Source organism: Colossoma macropomum, unplaced genomic scaffold (genome assembly GCF_904425465.1).
Source record: "Colossoma macropomum unplaced genomic scaffold, Colossoma_macropomum, whole genome shotgun sequence".
Classification (NCBI taxonomy): Eukaryota; Metazoa; Chordata; class Actinopteri; order Characiformes; family Serrasalmidae; genus Colossoma; species Colossoma macropomum.
The window spans coordinates 51,099,503-51,119,308 of record NW_023494789.1 but is presented as its reverse complement, the minus strand read 5'-3'; the positions used below and the strand labels follow the sequence as shown (position 1 = coordinate 51,119,308).

Sequence of the window (19,806 nt, the reverse complement as noted above, 5' to 3'; positions counted from 1 at the left end):
CCAGTAAAGAGTTTTGCAGACATTATTAAAGGGGAAGTCCATCGATTTTTCAAAATGTCTGCATAATTAACTGGTTAAGATGTAAACAGAGTCATTCAGAGTGGTTTGGTGTGAAACGTTCCGTTCTAGAAAAACATACTGAGTCAGAACTGTTCACAGTGGTGGGGATAGGAACCAGACGTCCACCTCTAAAAGCTCCCTCACAGAAAGTTACTACATGAAATAGTTAGATATCTGCTGCCTGCTCTCTGAGACACTGTTTTATGATTGTTTTGTGACTTTAATCCATTCATGGTGGAGGGATACACGCAGAGTGTTGTGAGGCAAAACAGTCCCAAGGAAAACTTACTGTCATAAATATTCCATATAAAACTCATTCAGAGTGGTTTGGTGATGTCTGAGACACTGTCCTATGATAGTTTTTAGAAGGGTTTGTCCTAAAATGTGTTTTTTAAATCCATTCATGGTGGAGGGATACATACAGGGTGTTGTTGGGCAAAATAGTCCCCAAAGTAAACTTATTATTTCAGATTTTCCACTATTTTCCATCATCAACATTCCATATAAACTCAGAAGACTTGTATAGGTTCACTGGTGGTTTTGGATAGTAAATAAAATGTCTATATTTGTGTTGTAGTCATGGCGACCCCTGGTTCCTTTTACCAACACTGTAAAGACATCTGAACCATTTCACACCAAAACCACTCTGAATGACATTGTTTACATCTCAACCATTAAATTACATCGATTTTTTTGAAAAATCGGTGGCGTTCCCCTTTAATCACCATATAACGCCGTTATATAATTTGGAAAATATCGCGATTACGAATTGTCTGAATATCGTCCTGTCCTACACACCGCCATGTTTTGTTGTTGTTACTATACGTGACGTAAGCAGGTCGATGCCGTGCTCCCATTGGCTGGGAGCGGGCAGATTTCGCGCCATTCGGGTCCGCGAGCACTGTGGGCTAGCAGCCGGAGGTCGCCGCCGCCGCCGCTTCTTTGTTTATAAAGACATTTTTAGAGGTTTTGTTTTTCCCCACAGCAGCGAGATGAGAGGAGACGAAACAGACTCCGAGTCTGGAAAATCGGACGACGGTGGCTCGATTCGGAGAAGCCTCGACGCGCTCTGTCAGGAGCTAAACATGGACGAGGAGACGGCGACGGAAGCGCTGCAGAACTTCACCACCATCTGGAACACATACACTCTGGAGGTCCGCGGCTCTCAGATCGATATCTTTACAAATATTACTAATATTACTAATATTACACCTCCAGATTAATCCTAGAACTAGTTATCCAGGTTGTAGTTTCACTGACTACGCAGCCAAGACTGTAGACGAGGCTAAAGTACGCTTCTCATCCTAACTCCCCGTTCCACCTTAAATGGTGCGCTAGAATGGAACTGCTGCACCATTTAAGGTGGAACGGAGAATTCGAATAAGACGCTTACTTCAGTTTCGTTCGGGCTGCTTTTTAAACGTGAATTTGGTATCATCTTGGACTAAATAGCAATACCAACTTTGCTTTGCCGTTAAAACCGTATTAGGCTCAATCTAGATCTTGAAAAAGGTTAATTAACCTGAAATGTTAACAGTATTCATTTGTTTTGGTATTAGCTGTCTAGCTAAAGTAGCTAACCAGCTAACAAAGCAGGGTTTTTCAGTTAAAGTGGAGTTCCACTGATTTTTCAACATTTCGAGGCTGAAGTGTTTGAGATGTAAACAAAGAGATTCAGAGTGGTTTGGTGTGAAATGGTTCAGATGTCTTTACAGTGGTGGTTATAAGAACCAGGGGTCGCCGTGACTACAACACAAATATAGACATTTTATTTACTATCCAGAACCACCAGTGAACCTACAGTCTTCTGAGTTTATATGGAATGTTGATGATGGGAAAACCTGAAAAAATACGTTTTCTTTGAAGCCTGTTTTGCCCCTCAAAGCTTTGCATCTGTCCCTCCATCATGAATGTAAAATAAAATGCATTTTAGGAGAAACTCTTTTCAAACGTGTGAGGGAGCTTTTAGAGGTGGATGTCTGGTTCCTGTCCCCACCACTGTGAACAGTTCTGACTTGGTAAGTTTATCTAGAACAGAGTGTTTCACACCAAACCACTCTGATCGACTCTGCTTAAGGACTTTGTTTACATCTCAACCATTTAATTATGCACACATTTTGAAAAATCAATGAAGTTCCCCTTTAATAATGTCTGCAAAACTCTAGTTGCTGATAGAAGTAATAATAATAAGTTTCATGCTTTACTGGAGTTAAATGTCCAGTCCGCTCCTTCCGGTCGTGGACGTATGTGCTGTCTGTGTATCCCAAACCTGTAATAATTCACGTTTAGTGTTTTAATTCCAGTTGATTTCGTGTCTAATGTCCATGTGACTGTTACCAAACATCTGAACCACACAGGGTCCAGAAAAATGATTGATTTAACTTTATCTTCAATTAGGCTGACATCGTGTGTACAGTCTAGTGGACATTGAAGTCAATTCCATTGATTTCTAAACATTTCAGAATAATTTAATCATTAAATTGTAAACAAACTCATTCAGAGTGGTTTGGTGATGTCTGAGACACTCTCTTATGATAGTTTTGAGAAGATTTTGGCCTAAAATGTATTTTTTAAATCCATTCATGGTGGAGGGATACATGCAGGGTGCTGTGAGGCGAAATAGTCCCCAAAGAAAACTGATTATTTCAGATTTTCCTCAACATTCCATATAAACTCAGAAGACTCGTGTAGGTTCACTGGTGGTTCTGGATAGTAAATAAAATGTCTATATCTGTGTTGTAGTCATGGCGACCCCTGGTTCCTATCACCACCACTGTAAAGACATCTGAACCATTTCACACCAAACCACTCTGAATCAGTGTTTACGTCGCAGTGATTGGATTATCCAGAACTTTTGAGAAAATCGTTTTAGGCAGCTTCAATATGAATTAATTTCAGGGGGAGCCTCCTCAGCGAGGCGTTGTTGCTGTCAGAATAAAACCTCCAATGTAGTACGTTTAAAACAGTAAACATTCTCCATAATGGAAGTTAATGTAATCATTTTCCCCCAGTCATTTTGGAGAATTTTTATTGGTCCAATCATCAATAAATGTTGAGGTAAAGGGTAACTGGACTTTCCGAATTATTCAAAAAAAGTAAAAATACACCAGAAACGGAGATATAAGGTTCTTGTACAGCAGCGATGCTGTATTTAGGGGAAAAGTTAACTGAACAGACAGCTTGCGTTGGAGATTATACTATATTTTTTCTACATAAGGGTGCACGACTGAAATTACCTGATTTTTTTTACCGCAAAACTGCAGTTGGGCTATTTATTATTTTGATTTTTACTGAAATGCGTTGCAGTTTTATGCCTGAAATAACATGACACACCAGTACCAAAATGTCATAACACGATTTTGCATGACTGATTGTGCTAAGTAGCCAATTATTTCTTTCTCTCTTAAAGAACAAACAATGCATTTACAATCTGACTTTGGCCAATAGGAACCAGTGATGAGCCGACCCAAAGCCGTGGATCAGATCGGCACCAATTCTGACCATGTTTAACCATATTAAATCTGATATCGACTAGATGTGTCCGATACACGTTCAGTACCGTCACGCTTCACTTGAAGCACTTTATTCCAAAACGTGATAAATATCAAACATTATCATCAATATCATCATTTTCTGTTTTTATTAACAGAACAGAGCTCATACATGTAATAATTAGGGCTGAAAGATTAATTGTTTTTATATTGAAATAACAATTTAAGAGTGCAGTTTTTAAATTGCAAGAGCTGCAGTTAAAATTAAAGTCTGCGTTATCAAAAGTGTCGTCTCAAGTATTAAGTGGGGAAATTTAACCTAATAATACAGAGCTTGTGAGCTGTCTGTAGATAAGTAAGACCAATCAGAGGCAGCCAAACCTCCATGTGTTGGGACATCGCAGCCATGATTTACTGGCAGTCTGGCCCACAACATTCAGGGTTCAGGCCTAAAGCCAGAAAAACTGCATATTCTGAACTTCTTGGCCAAAAAAACAGGCCTGAACCTTGTAGACAATAATCATAATTTAAATTGCAGTCGAAATATTCGTCAGAAAAAATGCAGTATTTTCCCTAAATCGTTCTGATGAATGATCATGTGACAGGCAAACTCGTTTGTTTAAGATAATTATCTATGAAGCGGTGCGTCAGAATAAAAGCCCCGTGTAGGAACTTTTCCCTGTTCTTCCGTTTCCTACTCTTGCTGCCACTGCCTTAAGACATCTCTGTGCCCCTGCAGCAGCGCAGAAAGTGAAAGGTTATTTAGAGCAGCGTCATACGATGTGGATTAAAAGAGGAACCGTCTGACTGCACAGAGAGCAGAAATGCTCATTTTCCTGGAAAACAAACTGCTTAAGCTCTAAAACAGGTCACTGCTGTTTGCAGTGTACTTTTATTTAGTCATTTCATTTATATATATATACACTGATCAGGCATAACATTCTGACCACCTCCTTGTTTCTACGCTCATTGTCCATTTTATCAGCTCCACTTACTATATAGGTGCACTTTGTAGTTCTACAGTTACAGACTGTAGTCCATCTGTTTCTCTGATACTTTGTTAGCCCCCTTTTACCCTGTTCTTCAGTGGTCAGGACCCCCATGGACCCTCACAGAGCAGGTACTATTTGGGTGGTGGGTCATTCTCAGCACTGCAGTAACACTGACGTGGTGGTGGTGTGTTAGTGTGTGTTGCGCTGGTCTGAGTGGATCAGAAACAGCAGTGCTGCTGGAGTTTTTAAACACTGTGTCCATTTACTGTCCACTCTATTAGACACTCCTACCTTGTCAGTCCACCTTGTAGATGTAAAGTCAGAGACGATAGCTCATCTGCTGCTGCACAGTTTGTGTTGGTCATCCTCTAGTCCTTCATCAGTGGTCACAGGACGCTGCCCACAGGACGCTGTTGGCTGGACATTTTTGGTTGGTGGACTATTCTCAGTCCAGCAGCGACACTGAGGTGTTTAAAAACTCCAGCAGCACTGCTGTGTCTGATCCACTCAGACCAGCGCAACACACACTAACACACCACCACCACATCAGTGTTACTGCAGTGCTGAGAATGATCCACCACCCAAATAGTACCTGCTCTGTGAGGGTCCATGGGGGTCCTGACCACTGAAGAACAGGGTAAAAGAGGGCTATTAATAAAGGTTTTATTACTACTACTATTATTGATCATATTATCATGTATGATCTAGAATTTGCTGAGTATTCTGTTTCTCTCTGTCTCTCTCTCAGGGTGAGGTGGTCCACTGGCTGGCCTGCTCTCTGTACGCTGCCTGCCGAAAAGGCTCCACTCCCACTGTTGGGAGAGGTCTGGTGGAAGGCAACTGCGTCTCCCTCACCAGGATCCTCCGCTCCTCCAAACTCAGGTAAAGAGATCTGTAGATCTGTAGGTTATTATTTTGCGCTTTTAACCACTTGCTTTAAAGCGGAATTCCACTGGTCTTTCAAAACGTCTGCATAATTAAATAGTTAAAATGGAAAGAAAGTCATTCAGAGTGGTTTGGTATGAAATGGTTTACTCTAATGTCAGACTTGGTCATAGTGGTGGTGATAGGAACCAGACAACCACCATTAAAAGCTCTCCCTCAGAAAGTTACCACATGAAATGGTTATGAATTCACTGCCTGATGACTGAGACATTGAGTGTGTTTACATGGACTCCGATAATTGTGGAAAATCAGATTTTGTCTGATCAACGCGTTGATATGCACTTGAGTAATCAGATAATGGGGAAACTCCAGGTCTAAATAGCCACGTTTACGTGCATCCTAATAATCCAACTGATAGCTCGATCGGAATACAATACGTCCATGTAAACATCTCAATTAGAGTAGTCTGGTCTGATTGAGGCCATCCAGAATACAGTTTCTATCCGACTGATCGAGGTGGGAAAACCTGTAAATAATCTGTTAAATAGAAGAATAATATCCGTGTAAACGTCTGTATCTGATTACATTCCCAGTCGGAAAGTTTAAGTCCGTTCTGATCATGTTCGTCGCGTCATAGTGAAAGTTTATACCGTTCAACATGGCGGAGCAGAAACTGGTCTGCAGAGGAGACGAAGTTTATGCTCTGATCTTTAAAAGACGGCGGTGGGACGGACGTCCAGCTTATGTGTCTCAGAACACGACGTCTTCCTCTCGGTCTTCTTTAATAAGGACATGTGAAGGACATCATTTTAAAGCAATTAAAAACACAAGCACTGCTCACTGCTGCTCATCTCACTCTGACTGGACTTACGTGATGCTGGTTGTCATGGTAACATCTACACTAAGCGGTTCTCTACGCATGCGCGTCGTTTTGGATCTGATTACTTGTAGTGAGCATGTAAACGGAGATTTTCATCAGATTGTTGAATAGAGTGAGAATACACACCTCAGTCTGAATCTGTAATCGGAATGTATTCAGTCGGATTGGCAAAAATCTTTGCATGTAAACACAGACGCTGAGTCAGACAGCAATCAGATTTCTGCTTCACAACCGGCCAGTAATCTCACAGAATAAGACGTGATGTAAACGTAACGTAACTTCATGTCGCTGCTCTTTTTTTAAAAAAAGTCACTTTAGTTGAAAATATGAACATGCGTCATCTAGAAGACGAAGAATATTTAAATCCTTCATTTCATCAAGCATGTATTTGGTTTTTGCACATGCTCACACTGAGAAATCCGAAAGAAATCAGAGTAAGAGTTTACATGCACTGAGAAATCTGATTACTGAGCGGAAATCTAGCTTCTTTATCGGATCTCTTAATCAGATTTCTAGACCTTCTTACTTACTAAGAAATCGCAGTAAGATGTTTACACGACCATTTGAATAATCAGGTAACCTTAGAAATCAGATTGTGATCAGATTATTGAGTGCATATAAACACAACCATTGTTTTACCAGAAGTTTTGACTTCAACTCATTGTTCATTTACTGCGTTCATAACAAAGAGGCTGGTGAATGGTGTGTCCTTAACGCTCCGTGTGTTTGTTCTGTTTTCAGCCTGATCCAGTTCTTCAGCAAGATGAAGAAATGGGCAGACATGTCAAACCTCTCCCAGGATTTCCGGAACCGCATAAGCCGCCTAGAGAGGAACTTCGAAGTATCGACTGTGATTTTCCGTAAATTTGAACCAATATTTTTGGACATGTTTCAAAATCCTCAGGGTGAACCTCCTCGTCTGCCAAGAGGGAGGAAGCACAGGTGAACGTTGTCTCATACACTCACTCGTCCATCTCCTCAGTCTGTGTTAGATTTTCTGTCTGTTCTTATTTAATTTTCTGGTTTTGTTTTCTTATCTGTTCACTCTGTTGTACCACAGCTACTTTGCAGTTTGAACAAATATACTTTTTAGTAATTATATTGCTTTCTTCTAGGCGCCTTCCATGCCACATCAGCGATGTCTTCAAGTTCTGTTGGACGCTCTTCGTGTATACCAAAGGTAAGTCACCTTTTCCTTTACCTGCTTATGTTGTTGACTGTCAGTTCATTTCTCCAATGTTGATTATGGCACAAATAGTTATACACTATGTCCAAAAGTTTGTAGACACTGGTTTATCTAGTGGTTCTTCTGAAATCAGTGGTATTAGGCAATGTGCGTTCTGACTAATTTTGATATTCAGGTATCTGTAGGATTTCACAGACGTCTGGTTAACTAAGGAAAGGAAGAAAAATAAAACACTTTGGCTAAAGGACTGCAGGGCTGGAGCTTTGCCTCTTTAGGTGGTGGCAATGGTGTTCCACAAAAATATAGCAGTATGTGAAGAAATACACTTGAAAACATGCTTTTTATTCAAAAGTAGAGAAAGAAATGGTAGGTTTTCTTGTTGGATGAGCAACAGCGGCTACCATTTCAGATGAGCTAATGAGCCAACAGAGCTGACCAGTTTCACGTTGGATGCTGATGAAGACGTCAATTTTCTTTCTTCAGATAAAATGTCTTCGTTGTTTCTGGACTTAGCTTAGGTCAGCTAGAGTGGTTAGCTTAGTTAGTGGTGCGGTCATGCCGTATTTGCCTTCTCAGTCACATCCTAAACAACATACTCACTTACGCAAAATATACCATAATGTGCTTACTCACTAACACGAACAGAACTATTGATTTTAGGTCTTTCTGTCTAAAAATACCTGAATTGTGATTTCAGTATTCAAATGCTGACCCCTCAAACCGAGTACTTGAGTAGTGTACATCACTAGTGTTAGTACTGAGTTTGTCCCCTTTTGCTGCAGTAACAGACTCTACTCTTCTGGACTAAATGTTGGAACATTGCTGTGAGAATATGATTGAGCATTAGTGAGGTCAGGTACTGATGTTGGATGGTCAGTTCTGGATCAATAATCATCCCAAAGGTATTGGATGGAGCTCCATCACTCCAGAGAACGCAGTTCCACTGCTCCACAGCCCAATGCTGGGGGGGCTTTATACCCCTCTAGCCCACGCTTGGCATTGGGCATGGTGACTTTAGGATCATGTGTAGCTGCTCCAGAGCGTCCCATTCTATTGGTCAGTGCTTTTCTGTGGAGATTTTAAGCAAGTTGGCCCTTAGACAGTTTTTGGCCTTATTTATTAGCTACTATGTGGGATAAATGAACCTATAGAACACACTAGCACATTTCCAGTACTATTAGGATCAGCATAAATAACATTATTTACTCTGACAGGCTTTATACCCCTCTAGCCCAGGCTTGGTGTTGGGCGTGGTGAGCTCAGATTTGTGTGTGGCTGTTCCAACATGCCCTTTTCTACTTCTGTAGCTTGTCTGGGCAGATAATATGACGGTTTTGGCACTTTTCAACACAGGTGTGAGCAACGGGTACACCTTAAAGTAGCTTTGTCCGCTAATTAGAAAGGGTGGCTGTGATGATGACTACGACCGAGTCACCATCACCAGACAAGGACTACAAGGCCACACCTCCTCACTGGAAAAGAGAACCGACAGTGGACTTTAAGAGGACGATGTATAAGTGCGCGATTATTAATTTAAATGCCTCTGTGAAGAGAGTGTACATACCGGAGCAGGCAGCATAAACTTTCACTTTTAAAACATGGTAAATAATAAAACTCAAACATCTGACTTGGTACAAAAAGAAACCAAAGGAGGAAAACAAAAGAGGGCAATAAAGAAAATGTATACTTACTTTTAGGCTTCCGGGGGGGAAGACATTCAAATGTGGGAGGGGTAGAAATCACCCATTGTCCGCCTGGGGAAGCGGTTTGATTTGTAAAAGAGCAAAGAGGTTGTCACCTCTGGGTAGTACAGTCGGATCACGTTTGGCGGGAAGAGGAAGCCATAAAGGCGGTAGAGCTTAACTCAAAGAGGTGGACTGAGCGGAACAAGTCTTCCATAAGTGTCCTGCAGACAAACAGCGTCTGCTGTGAGAGGACAGAATCTGTGGACTAAAGCCAGAAGTTATTGTTGGCAAGCCCTAAGTTGTGGGGATAAATAACTGGTATAAAGTCTGCATTGAGCCTCGTTTATTTTGTAAACATATTTCAGTTTTGTTTGTTCTTTTATATTTTACTTTCGTCACTTGTAAATAGTGCACTTATTTGGTGGTTTTCAGAGAACTAATAAAAGGCTTGGCTATTAAACTGGAACTCCTATTGTCCTGGCTTCCCTAGCACCTCCCTTTGGGCGCTATGACCACATACAAAAAGTACCACAGGGTGTGGATGCCTGTTAAATGATGGTTCATATTCACTGTATGTAGTTCATGATGTAGTGATGATTCAGACATTGATTCAGTGCTCAGTTCTAATTTCCTGAAAATCCAGGTCCTGTGCATTGAAGCGGTGCTGTTTTAATGGTCTAATGCAGGTAATTTCCGTATGATTGGCGATGATCTGGTGAACTCCTACCATCTCCTCCTCTGCTGTCTGGACCTGGTCTTTGGTAACGCTCTACTCTGCAGCAACAAGAAGGACCTCATCAATCCACACTTCAGAGGTAATGCTTACAGACATATGATTAAATTTCACCAGTTTCAAGCTACAGACAAAAAACCTGACATGCATCTTACACACAAGTACCTCCTTTCCTGAAAGACAACCGAACACAGAAGGGACCGAACACATTTTTTCACAGTGAGTTTTGTTTTAGTGTTACTGTTAGGTATCTATAATAGCACAGGTATACATATATACAGTATATGGACAAAGTATTGGGACACCTGCAGGTTACACCTACAGGAGCTTTTATGAATCCCATTCTAAATCCATGGGTGTTAATATGGAGTTGGTCCCCCTTTGCAGCTCTAACAGCTTCCACTCTTCTGGGAAGCTTCTACAAGATGTTGGAGAGTCTGTGGGAATTTTTGCTCCTTCATCCAGAAGAGCATTTGTGAGGTCAGACACTGATGTTGGACGAGAGGGTCTGACTCACAATCTCCATTCTAGTTGATCCCAAAGGTGTTGGATGGGGTTGAGGTCAGGGCTCTGTGAGGGTCAGTCAAGTTCTTCCACACCAAACTCACCCAGTCAGGCCTTTATGGAGCTGCTTTGTGCACTGGGGCTCAGTCATGCTGGAACAGGAAAGGTTCTTCCCCAAACTGTTCACACAAAGTTGGAAGTGTACAACTGTCCAAAATGTCTTGGTGCTGAAGCATTAAGATTCCCCTTCACTGGAACTAAGGGTTCTAGACCAACCCCTGAAAAACAGCCCCATATCATCATCCCTCCTCCACCAAACTACAGCTGGCACAGTGCAGTCAGGCAGGTAACGTTCTCCAAACCCAGACTCGTCCATCAGACTGACAGATAGAGAAGTGTGATTATTCTCGGTGACCCACTCTGTAACTTTACGTGGTCTGACACTTCGTGGCTCAGCACCAAAGTATATAAAATCTGAGTCTGTTTTCGCCCCTTAAAATTACACCAAAAGAAACCCTGTGTACTGTAACTAACACACTGCATTTAACTGTCAGATCTTGGATACAATCAGTAAAGGGCAAAATATCATTTAAAGCTAAAAAGGAGCCACCTGGCAACAGGAACACTTCTATTTTATAGGCATTATGTCAAGGGTAGAAGGCTTGCTACCAAGTTTATTGGTAAACAATATCACTCTTGGTATGTTGGTATCATGGTAAACTGATATAGAAGATATATTGCCTTTATATGCTCTGAGGCTTCCTGAGATTCAAGCCTCTTCATCTTGGAGGCTCACACTCTAATCCCCACGTGTGAAACAGAATAAGGCCCGCTATGCAATCCTATCCGGCCCGCAAAAGTATTTTAATTTTCTATTCTGTGATGAGGCAAACGTGTTGCCCATCACCAGAGGACTGTGTGTGTGATACTTACCTGAACACCTACCTGTAATACTCACCTGTTGTCTGTTTCCTAACACCAGCAGCAAAAGGGAGGCAGAGCAGACGGAGCTCACTCATGAGCGTGCCGGAGGGCCCACGGCTAGCTCATGAGAGGGGTGATGTCTCTACCTAGGGCACAGAAGACAGAGTGAGACAGGCTAGTCAATGTGCGCACTGTATGAAATGTCCCACCGGTCATTTCACGCATTAAGTCCTTGTGATATGCAATTATGATTTTATTCATCCTTGTTCTTAATCCACTCTTATAGGACAGCAACACCCCTGCAGAGTGGAATGGTTCAGCTCAGGTGATGCAGGGGTGGGGCTAACCCTATAAGAGGCAGGGGAAGGGTTTAGTAGGGGGCTAGCTCGAGGATACTCACCTCAGATTGCGAGGAGACTGAGGAAAAGGGAGTAAGAGCTGAGCTAAAAAGAGTATAGTCCTGTGGCCCTGCGGCCTGAGACTATTTATACTCACCTGTACTGATCGAGTCGGGTCAACATTTTACCTCTTTTTACTTTGTGTTTGTACAGTTTTTCTTTTGTGTGTTTCACCGTGTAAATAAATCTCACTCATTGCAAAGAATCATCCAGAGTCATCACATCTTCAGCCTGCAACTGCATTCCACCACCCATTCAGTTACAAACTACCCGGTGACTTCGTGTCTCCTAACGGGGTTCGGCGAAGCATCGTCACATATTCATATTGGCCTGTTTCACAGTGTGCTGCCCCGACTCTTCTACCCCGGCAGCAATCTATTGGACAGCAGTTACACCTCAATTCTACACAATTCTGCGCAATTCCACACCAGTCATATCACCAAAATGCATTTCAGCTGCAGTTTAACCAACATAAACATTTAACTTCAGCAGCTCAGAAATTGAGCCCAAATCTTAATGAACTTGCAGCAAAGAAAGGATGTCAGGGGTCTAGTTCAAGCAAATAAGTAGGTTTAAAAGATTGAACACTTGGGGACATTTAAACTTTGACTATTTCAAGTATTCATGTAATAATTCATGGTCTATTACAAGTGTCTGTATTTTACTGTTGAAGTTTTTGCATATTGTGGATAAACAATGGCCAGTTAAGTAAAAATGAAAGGAAAACTTTTTTTGTTTTTCTCTGGCTCATGGATTTGATGACATTTTTAATATGGCCCTTTTAGTGGTTGAGTCTGACACCCCTGCTCTTAATCGCTATGCTACCATCACTCCACTTTCTGTCTCTTCTTTTCTACTCAAGCCACAGTATGAGCAAGAAAAACGCATCCCTCTCTTCTCTTCTCCAGGTTTGCCAAAGGATTCTGGAAGCTCAGAAGAGCCTCCTTGTGTGATTGAGAAGCTGTGTGAGCTGCATGATGGTCTAGTCGTAGAGGCGAAAGGAATAAAGGAGCATTACTTCAAACCCTACATCCGACGGCTGTTTGAGAAAAGAGTAAGCAGACACTGTTTTCACTGTTTTCGGGCTCACGGACTGTCCTATAGTCGAACTACGCTTAGCATTGAGCCACTGTTTGCTGAAGAGATAAATATAGAAGCAGAGCTGCTGATACATTATCATGTCTTTATATCAGATTCTGAAAGGAGATGAAGAGACCCTCACTGAGTTACTGGACACCCCCAACTTCCAAGATAATAAGTAAGCAAGAGATTTTTTTTCTTTTATTTATGCTTGTTTTTGTTTTTATTGCACTTTGGATGCTGTGTTTCAAATATATGTGCGTGTAGCAGAATGTTTCTCTGTGTTTATCCAGTAAAGCCATAAATCGTGAGTATGAGGAGTACGTCCTGACCGTGGGGGACTTTGATGAGCGAGTGTTTTTGGGGGCCGATGCGGACGAGGAGATTGGCACCCCACGCAAAGCTGCCATCGAGCCACCATCTGGCCAACTGTCAGCCCGCATGCAGGTGGAGAACAACCTGCAGCAGCACTTTGAGAAGGTACCAGAAACAGTGTCACTTTGCTAAACTAATCAATCTTGTCAGCTAGAGATACACAGATGGCTGATGCCGTTATCCGATATTTTTCATGCACGTCTTCTGATTCCAATACATAAATATTTATAAAATGTAGAAATTGAGATTAGATTCACTTGGATTAGCATTGCAGATAAATATAACAGTTATTTAAACTTTGACATTTATTCTGTAGTAAAAATGCAGATATTTTAGTGTAGTAACCCAGCATCACCTAAACATTCTGCTCTTCTAGAGGTTAATAAATACATCATCAAATATCAGTTAAAAATATTGGGCTGATATCAACCAGTTCAGAATAGATGTTGATATTTTTTTATAGGCAAAATCCTGATAATGCTGATATATCTATGATATATTCTTGCATCTCTACCAATACCTGTTACCTACACTAAAGTACTGGCTGTTCGTTGTATGATAGATAGACAGATAGATAGATAGATCACTTTATTAATCCCAGCGGGGAAAATCGTCAATTACAGCAGCACAAAGTTCAGTAAAGAGCAAAAAAAGCAAAAGTATTATCGTACACTATTATACAAGTGCATAAATTGAAGAAGAAGTAAAGATATATAATAAAATATACTAAAAAAATCCATAAAATATAATGTGTATGAAAATAAGTAGGTACGTTTAATAACTTTTATAAATATTATGTAGGTGACAATGCAGTGGTGCATGTCACGTCCAGTGAATGCACCGAGTGACTAAACACTGTAAGCAATAACATACGTTAATAGTGTATATGCATGGATGTATAAACAAAGTGGCAGTGCATAGTAAAGAGTAGAGATACATAACGTCCAGTTGGTGCTCAGGGAGCCTGTCCTGTCAGTAGCTCGGTTTACAGTGTCTCAGCACAGTGATGGGGTGTGGTATAATGATCATTTCATTATTATTTATTTACTTTTTTTCTGAATCTGAAATTGAATTTTGATATTTTTCACAGTCTTGAACTTTTTCCCCCTTTTGGTACAAACAGTAGTGATGTGAGTTACTACGTTCAAACAGGTTTTCTTCAGATTACTGGAGTTGATTTGAGTTCTGTGTAGATTACACTAAATAAATTAAAATCGCCCCAAGTTGATAGTCGGTCTCGACAAGTATGGTAATTTTGTAGCCGTAGCCGATGCCTGAAAAGTCAGATAATTGGTGATATTGGCCAGTATAATTTTATGGCTGTTTTACGTTTTAATTTTATACTCCTGTAGTTTGTTGAATGAATTCACTTTATTGACATATATGATTCAGTTCTCAGTTATCACTCATCTTTATCTCAAATAAACAGCAGTAATAAATAATATACATGTTGTAACACTGGGGCGGAGCTACCCACTGTTCTTCACCGCTTTTATGATATTTGTGACTTGTTTTTCTTAGCTTTCATCATCAGTTCTTTACATAAAGGTTTTATGTGTTCTAATAAGCTGTTCTCATGCCAAAGATGAGGTTTGAATACTTTTTACATGTGTTTACTTTAGCCAAGATGTTGTTTTCTGTTCGGAGTCTCCAGTTCAGTCTGTTTTACTGACAACTTGACAACTTTCGGCACATCACAAATACCGTAGATTGTCATTATTGGCTGATATTATCGGTCAGCTGATATATTGGTCAAGCCCTGATAGATAGAAGTGGCATTCAGTAGTGTTTTGTGTGGTTGGTCTTTGGAATTACACTCATACAGCGGCTTTACCAGCATTACAGACTGGTCTGTAAATATGAACATTGAAATTTAAATATGATTTATAGTCAAGAAAATGTTATTCATTTATGACTTCAGTTTAAAAGCTGGACTGTGTGGTCATTCCTGCCATAATGTTTTCCTTTAATTTGCAGACACGCTCCCTGGCTCCTTCCACCCCGCTTACAGGTCGGAGGTACCTCAAGGAGAAAGAGCTGCTCATCACACCGGTCTCCTCTGCAACTCAGAGCGTGAGTCGACTGCAGAGCATGGTGTCCGGCCTCCGCAACGCCCCCAGTGACACCCTGCTGCAGATCTTCAAGTGAGTGTCCATGTAACAGGGGAGAGCAGAGCACAACCTAACACCAACCAAGCTGATTAAAAACGGGTTTGAACAAGATGGGTCAGCTTCTCATACAAGCAACTAGGGCTGGGCAATATGACTATATATCAATATAACCTACACCGATCAGGCATAAGCATTATGACCACCTCCTTGTTTCTGCGCTCATTGTCCATTTTATCAGCTCCACTTACTATATAGGTGCACTTTGTAGTTCTACAGTTACAGACTGTAGTCCATCTGTTTCTCTGATACTTTGTTAGCCCCCTTTTACCCTGTTCTTCAGTGGTCAGGACCCCCATGGACCCTCACAGAGCAGGTACTATTGGGGTGGTGGATCATTCTCAACACTGCAGTAACACTGACATGGTGGTGGTGTGTTAGTGTGTGTTGCGCTAGTCTGAGTGGATCAGACACAGCAGTGCTGCTGGAGTCTGTAAACACCTCAGTGTCACTGCTGGACTGAGAATAGTCCACCAACCTAAAATATCCAGCCAACAGCGTCCTGCGGGCAGCATCCTGTGACCACTGATGAAGGACTAGAGGATGACCAACACAAACTATGCAGCAGCAGATGAGCTATCGTCTCTGACTTTACATCTACAAGGTGGACTGACAAGGTAGGAGTGTCTAATAGAGTGGACAGTGAGTGGACACAGTGTTTAAAAACTCCAGCAGCACTGCTGTGTCTGATCCACTCGTACCTGCTCTGTGAGGGTCCATGGGGGTCCTGAAAACTAAAGAACAGGGTAAAAGGGGGCTAACAATGTATCAGAGAAACAGATGGACTACAGTCTGTAACTGTAGAACTACAAAGTGCACCTATATAGTAAGTGGAGCTGATAAAATGGACAATGAGCGTAGAAACAAGGAGGTGGTCAGAATGTTATGCCTGATCGGTGTATATCATCATTGCGATAAACTTTGTCACAATACAATATGCTTTTCTGAACATATCGTGAATATCGTCAGAGCAGAATTAGTGCCGTTTAACTGGATTTAGACGCAGAACCACAGAATGCCGAATATTAAATAAAAGTCTTTGTATTCACAGTTCTTTCTGAACAATTTAGCCAAAAGCAGAGCGAATGCAGATGTTACAGCTTAACCCATAGGTGTGTTTAACAGGCTGAGGGCTTGACTAGAAAATTCATTATAATTCTGTGTTTTTTGATCCAGATAAGCTTTCCTACCTAAATGGATAAACATGTTCCTTATTTCATTATTAAGAATTCTTTATTTATTGTTTTTGTGTTTATTTCCTCAGGTCTTGTTCTCGTGACCCAACTGAGACCATTTTGAATCGAGTGAAGACTTTAGGAGAGACTTTTAAACAGGGCTACACCAAACAAACCGACGACCTTCCGGGAGCTCATATGGGTTAGATACCTTTTGTTTTAAAGGGGTGGGGGAGTGAGTGCAGACAAAGTACTTTAAATGCATAAAAATGTAATTGTTTTTAAAAGCATGTAAGCATGTATTCTTGCATTCTTTCTTTTGGTTGATGTAAAATTTGTGTAGATTTTGCTGAGAACCGTCTGAAGCTAGCTGAGATCCTGTACTATAAGATCCTGGAGAGCGTCATGACTCAGGAGATGAAGAGACTTCAGGGTAAAGACATGACTGTAAGTTTGCTTGACTTTATTGCAACAAGTCGTCCTCATATTGTATCAGTGTATAAAGATTTGGGCAAAAAGTGGAAATAAATGTGCTTTTAGTCAATAATATATCCGTTTGTACTGTATCACCCACCTCTGAATGGGTCACCTTTGTTGTCTTTTTGCAATGTTAGGGTTATTTTAGAATAATTGTGCAGTTGAGATGTAAACAGAGTCGTTCAGAGGGGTTTGGTGTGAAACGCTCTGCTCTAGAGAAACTTCCCGAGTCAGAACTGTTCACAGTGGTGGTGATAGGAACCAGACGTCCACCTCTAAAAGCTCCCTCACAGAAAGTTCCTACATGACGTGGTTATGAATTCACTGCCTGATGACTGAGACACTGTTTTACGATAGCTTTGAGAAGGTTTTCACCTAAATCAAGCGGAGAGCTGCATGCAGGACACTGAGGTAAAATAGTCCCAAAAGAAAACTTTTATTTTTCAGATTTTCCACTATTTTAACATCAACATTCCATATAAAACTCGGAAGACACGTTTTGGTTCACTGGTGGTTCTGGATAGTAAATCAAATGGCTATTTTTACTTTATTAATTTTATACAACTTCAAGAAAATGATTTTATAAAGAATGATTTTAATCCGCCCTGGATCCAGAAATGGCCTTTTCTTCGGTCAGTTTTAAATCTTTGTTACATGTTCAAGAGTCAAAACGGTTCAGCTTCAAACTACAAGAGGCTGCGCAGTAAATTTGCGACCAGACTAACCACCAGACAGGATCCAGACAGGATTCACAAACAAAAATCTCACAGACACCTCATTGGGAATAAATATTTCACAGGGTAATTTTAACCGTTCTTGTATGATTCCTTTTGAGGGAGCCTAAATATTTGAATTATGTAGGTTTGAACAGCAGCGAAGCATGTATTTATGGATTTTTCTCTCTGTTTCTCATCAGGGGCTGTTGGAGCAGGAAGTGTTCCACTGCTCTCTTTTGGCCTGCTGTCTGGAGGTGGTACTGTTTGCTTACAGCTCCCAGCGAACCTTCCCTTGGATTTTAGAAACCTTCCAGCTCAGGCCCTTCTACTTCTACAAGGTCAGGTGTCCTTTGGTCACAGTGGTGTCTCATAATGTTTGGACAGTGGGCTGATTCATGTGATTAGTCAGTGTATGACTTACTGAAGTGCATAAGTGAATGTGGCACAAACTGCAGATCTGTTTTTAAGTTCAGCTGTAGTCTAGTGGCTCAAACGTCCACACGACACTGTTTACTAATTGTATGACAGCAAATGCGTGTGAGAAACACTACAGATTAAAAACTATAATGATAATTTGTTTTATTTTTTAAATATTTTTTAGGTTTTTGTGATACAGCGTTACAGATTTGAACCGTGTTTGTGTGTTTGTGTGTGTGTGTGTGTGTTTGTAGAGTGTGTGTGTGTGTGTGTGTGTGTGTAGAGTATGAGTGTGTGTGTGTTTGTAGAGTATGAGTGTGTGTGTGTTTGTAGAGTGTGTGTGTGTGTGTGTGTGTGTGTGTGTGTGGGGCTGAAAGATTCATCATTTTTATTTAAGCAGTAGAACCCGAGAGGGAGTGTGTTATCGCGAAATAACATCACGGCTGTGATTTGGTCGCCGTAGATCATCACAGCCGTGATGTTATTGGCGATAACACACTCCTCGAGTGTTCTGTTGCTTTAATACAACAGTTAAATAAATGAAGTAATAAATTAATAAACTGGGCCGTGAACGCGGCGTTTAATATGTTTTAATGTTCGCAGTTCCTTCACCAAATTATAGTTCCTTAACGAGCAGCTTGTTGCTACGTCAGAGTAACGAGCTCCGCCCACTCGCTGCTCAGTCTGCTGTAAGCCTCACCTTTTGAAGTACAGACTGAGCCATAAAACTGCCGCAATATCAAGTTCAGCTCAGTTTTGTCAGTTTTTGCCAGATCAGTATTAATGTTGTTTTGTTCCAGCCAGTCTGTAAAGCATCTTACAGCCCATTTAGTTTGGCGAATGGTGTTGGGTTCATTTCTGGCTGATTCCAGGTTGTTTAGCTGTTCTTCTGTCACAGCTGCCGATTGAAAAGCTGCTCAGTGGTGATGACAGTTTGGGAATTTAGTGTCGTCTCATCTTTAGAGTCTGACCAAATCGGCTGTCGGTCAAATGTGATCTTAAAAGTGTCCATTTTCTGTTTGTGGCAAAGTAAGAAGTAAAAACGTTCAAATGTCTTGAGCGTCTCCTACAGCGGTCAGAGTCGTTGCTTAGCAACGGCGTCTCAGCAGTGTGATAGTGTTTGTGAAAAAGCCGTGATGTTATGGTGAAATAACCGCACGGTTAAAACGCTTCTCAACCAGTCAGCTCGCGTGGCCGGAACTAACTGTTGTATAAATCAAAATTACACACAGATTACAATTTCCGAATTGTAAGAGCTGCATTTTTTAAAAATCATTACAGCCTACCTCAGCTCTGTCTTACATTTTAAGTGGGAAAGTTTAACCTAATAACTCGGAGCTCGTGAACTTCGTAAAGATGAGTTAAACCAATCAAAGGCAACCAAACCTCCATGTGTTGTGACATCACAACCACAACTTACTGGCTCTCTGGCTCACTACCTTCAGGGGTCGAGCCTCAAGCCAGAAGAAGTGGATCTTCTGGTCGTATTGGCAAAAAAGCCTGAACCTTAATTTATAGAAACTAATCGCAGTCTCAGTATTAGTCAGAAAAATCGAAATTAGATATTTTCCCCAAACAAAAACATGTAAATCTAAAATGGTAACTTCACAGGGGTAGGAAAAATTTCTAATGTTAGTAAATGTAAAGAGGTTTCGTTCCA

General features: G+C 41.0%; 1 protein-coding gene across 1 annotated transcript in view; it reads left to right on the top strand.

Moving 5' to 3' along the window:
- Positions 1 to 946: 946 nt before the first annotated feature.
- The window catches only part of rbl1 (retinoblastoma-like 1 (p107)), a 35,737-nt gene continuing 16,877 nt past the window's right edge, over positions 947 to 19,806 (top strand). The window contains exons 1-12 of the mRNA XM_036571588.1: positions 947 to 1,214; positions 5,292 to 5,425; positions 7,050 to 7,250; positions 7,424 to 7,488; positions 9,866 to 9,994; positions 12,647 to 12,792; positions 12,932 to 12,996; positions 13,112 to 13,298; positions 15,171 to 15,337; positions 16,626 to 16,738; positions 16,880 to 16,983; positions 17,930 to 18,067. Coding sequence (XP_036427481.1) covers positions 1,053 to 1,214; positions 5,292 to 5,425; positions 7,050 to 7,250; positions 7,424 to 7,488; positions 9,866 to 9,994; positions 12,647 to 12,792; positions 12,932 to 12,996; positions 13,112 to 13,298; positions 15,171 to 15,337; positions 16,626 to 16,738; positions 16,880 to 16,983; positions 17,930 to 18,067 — 1,611 coding nt within the window. The 5' untranslated portion in view covers positions 947 to 1,052. The remainder of the gene's footprint in view (positions 1,215 to 5,291; positions 5,426 to 7,049; positions 7,251 to 7,423; positions 7,489 to 9,865; positions 9,995 to 12,646; positions 12,793 to 12,931; positions 12,997 to 13,111; positions 13,299 to 15,170; positions 15,338 to 16,625; positions 16,739 to 16,879; positions 16,984 to 17,929; positions 18,068 to 19,806) is intronic.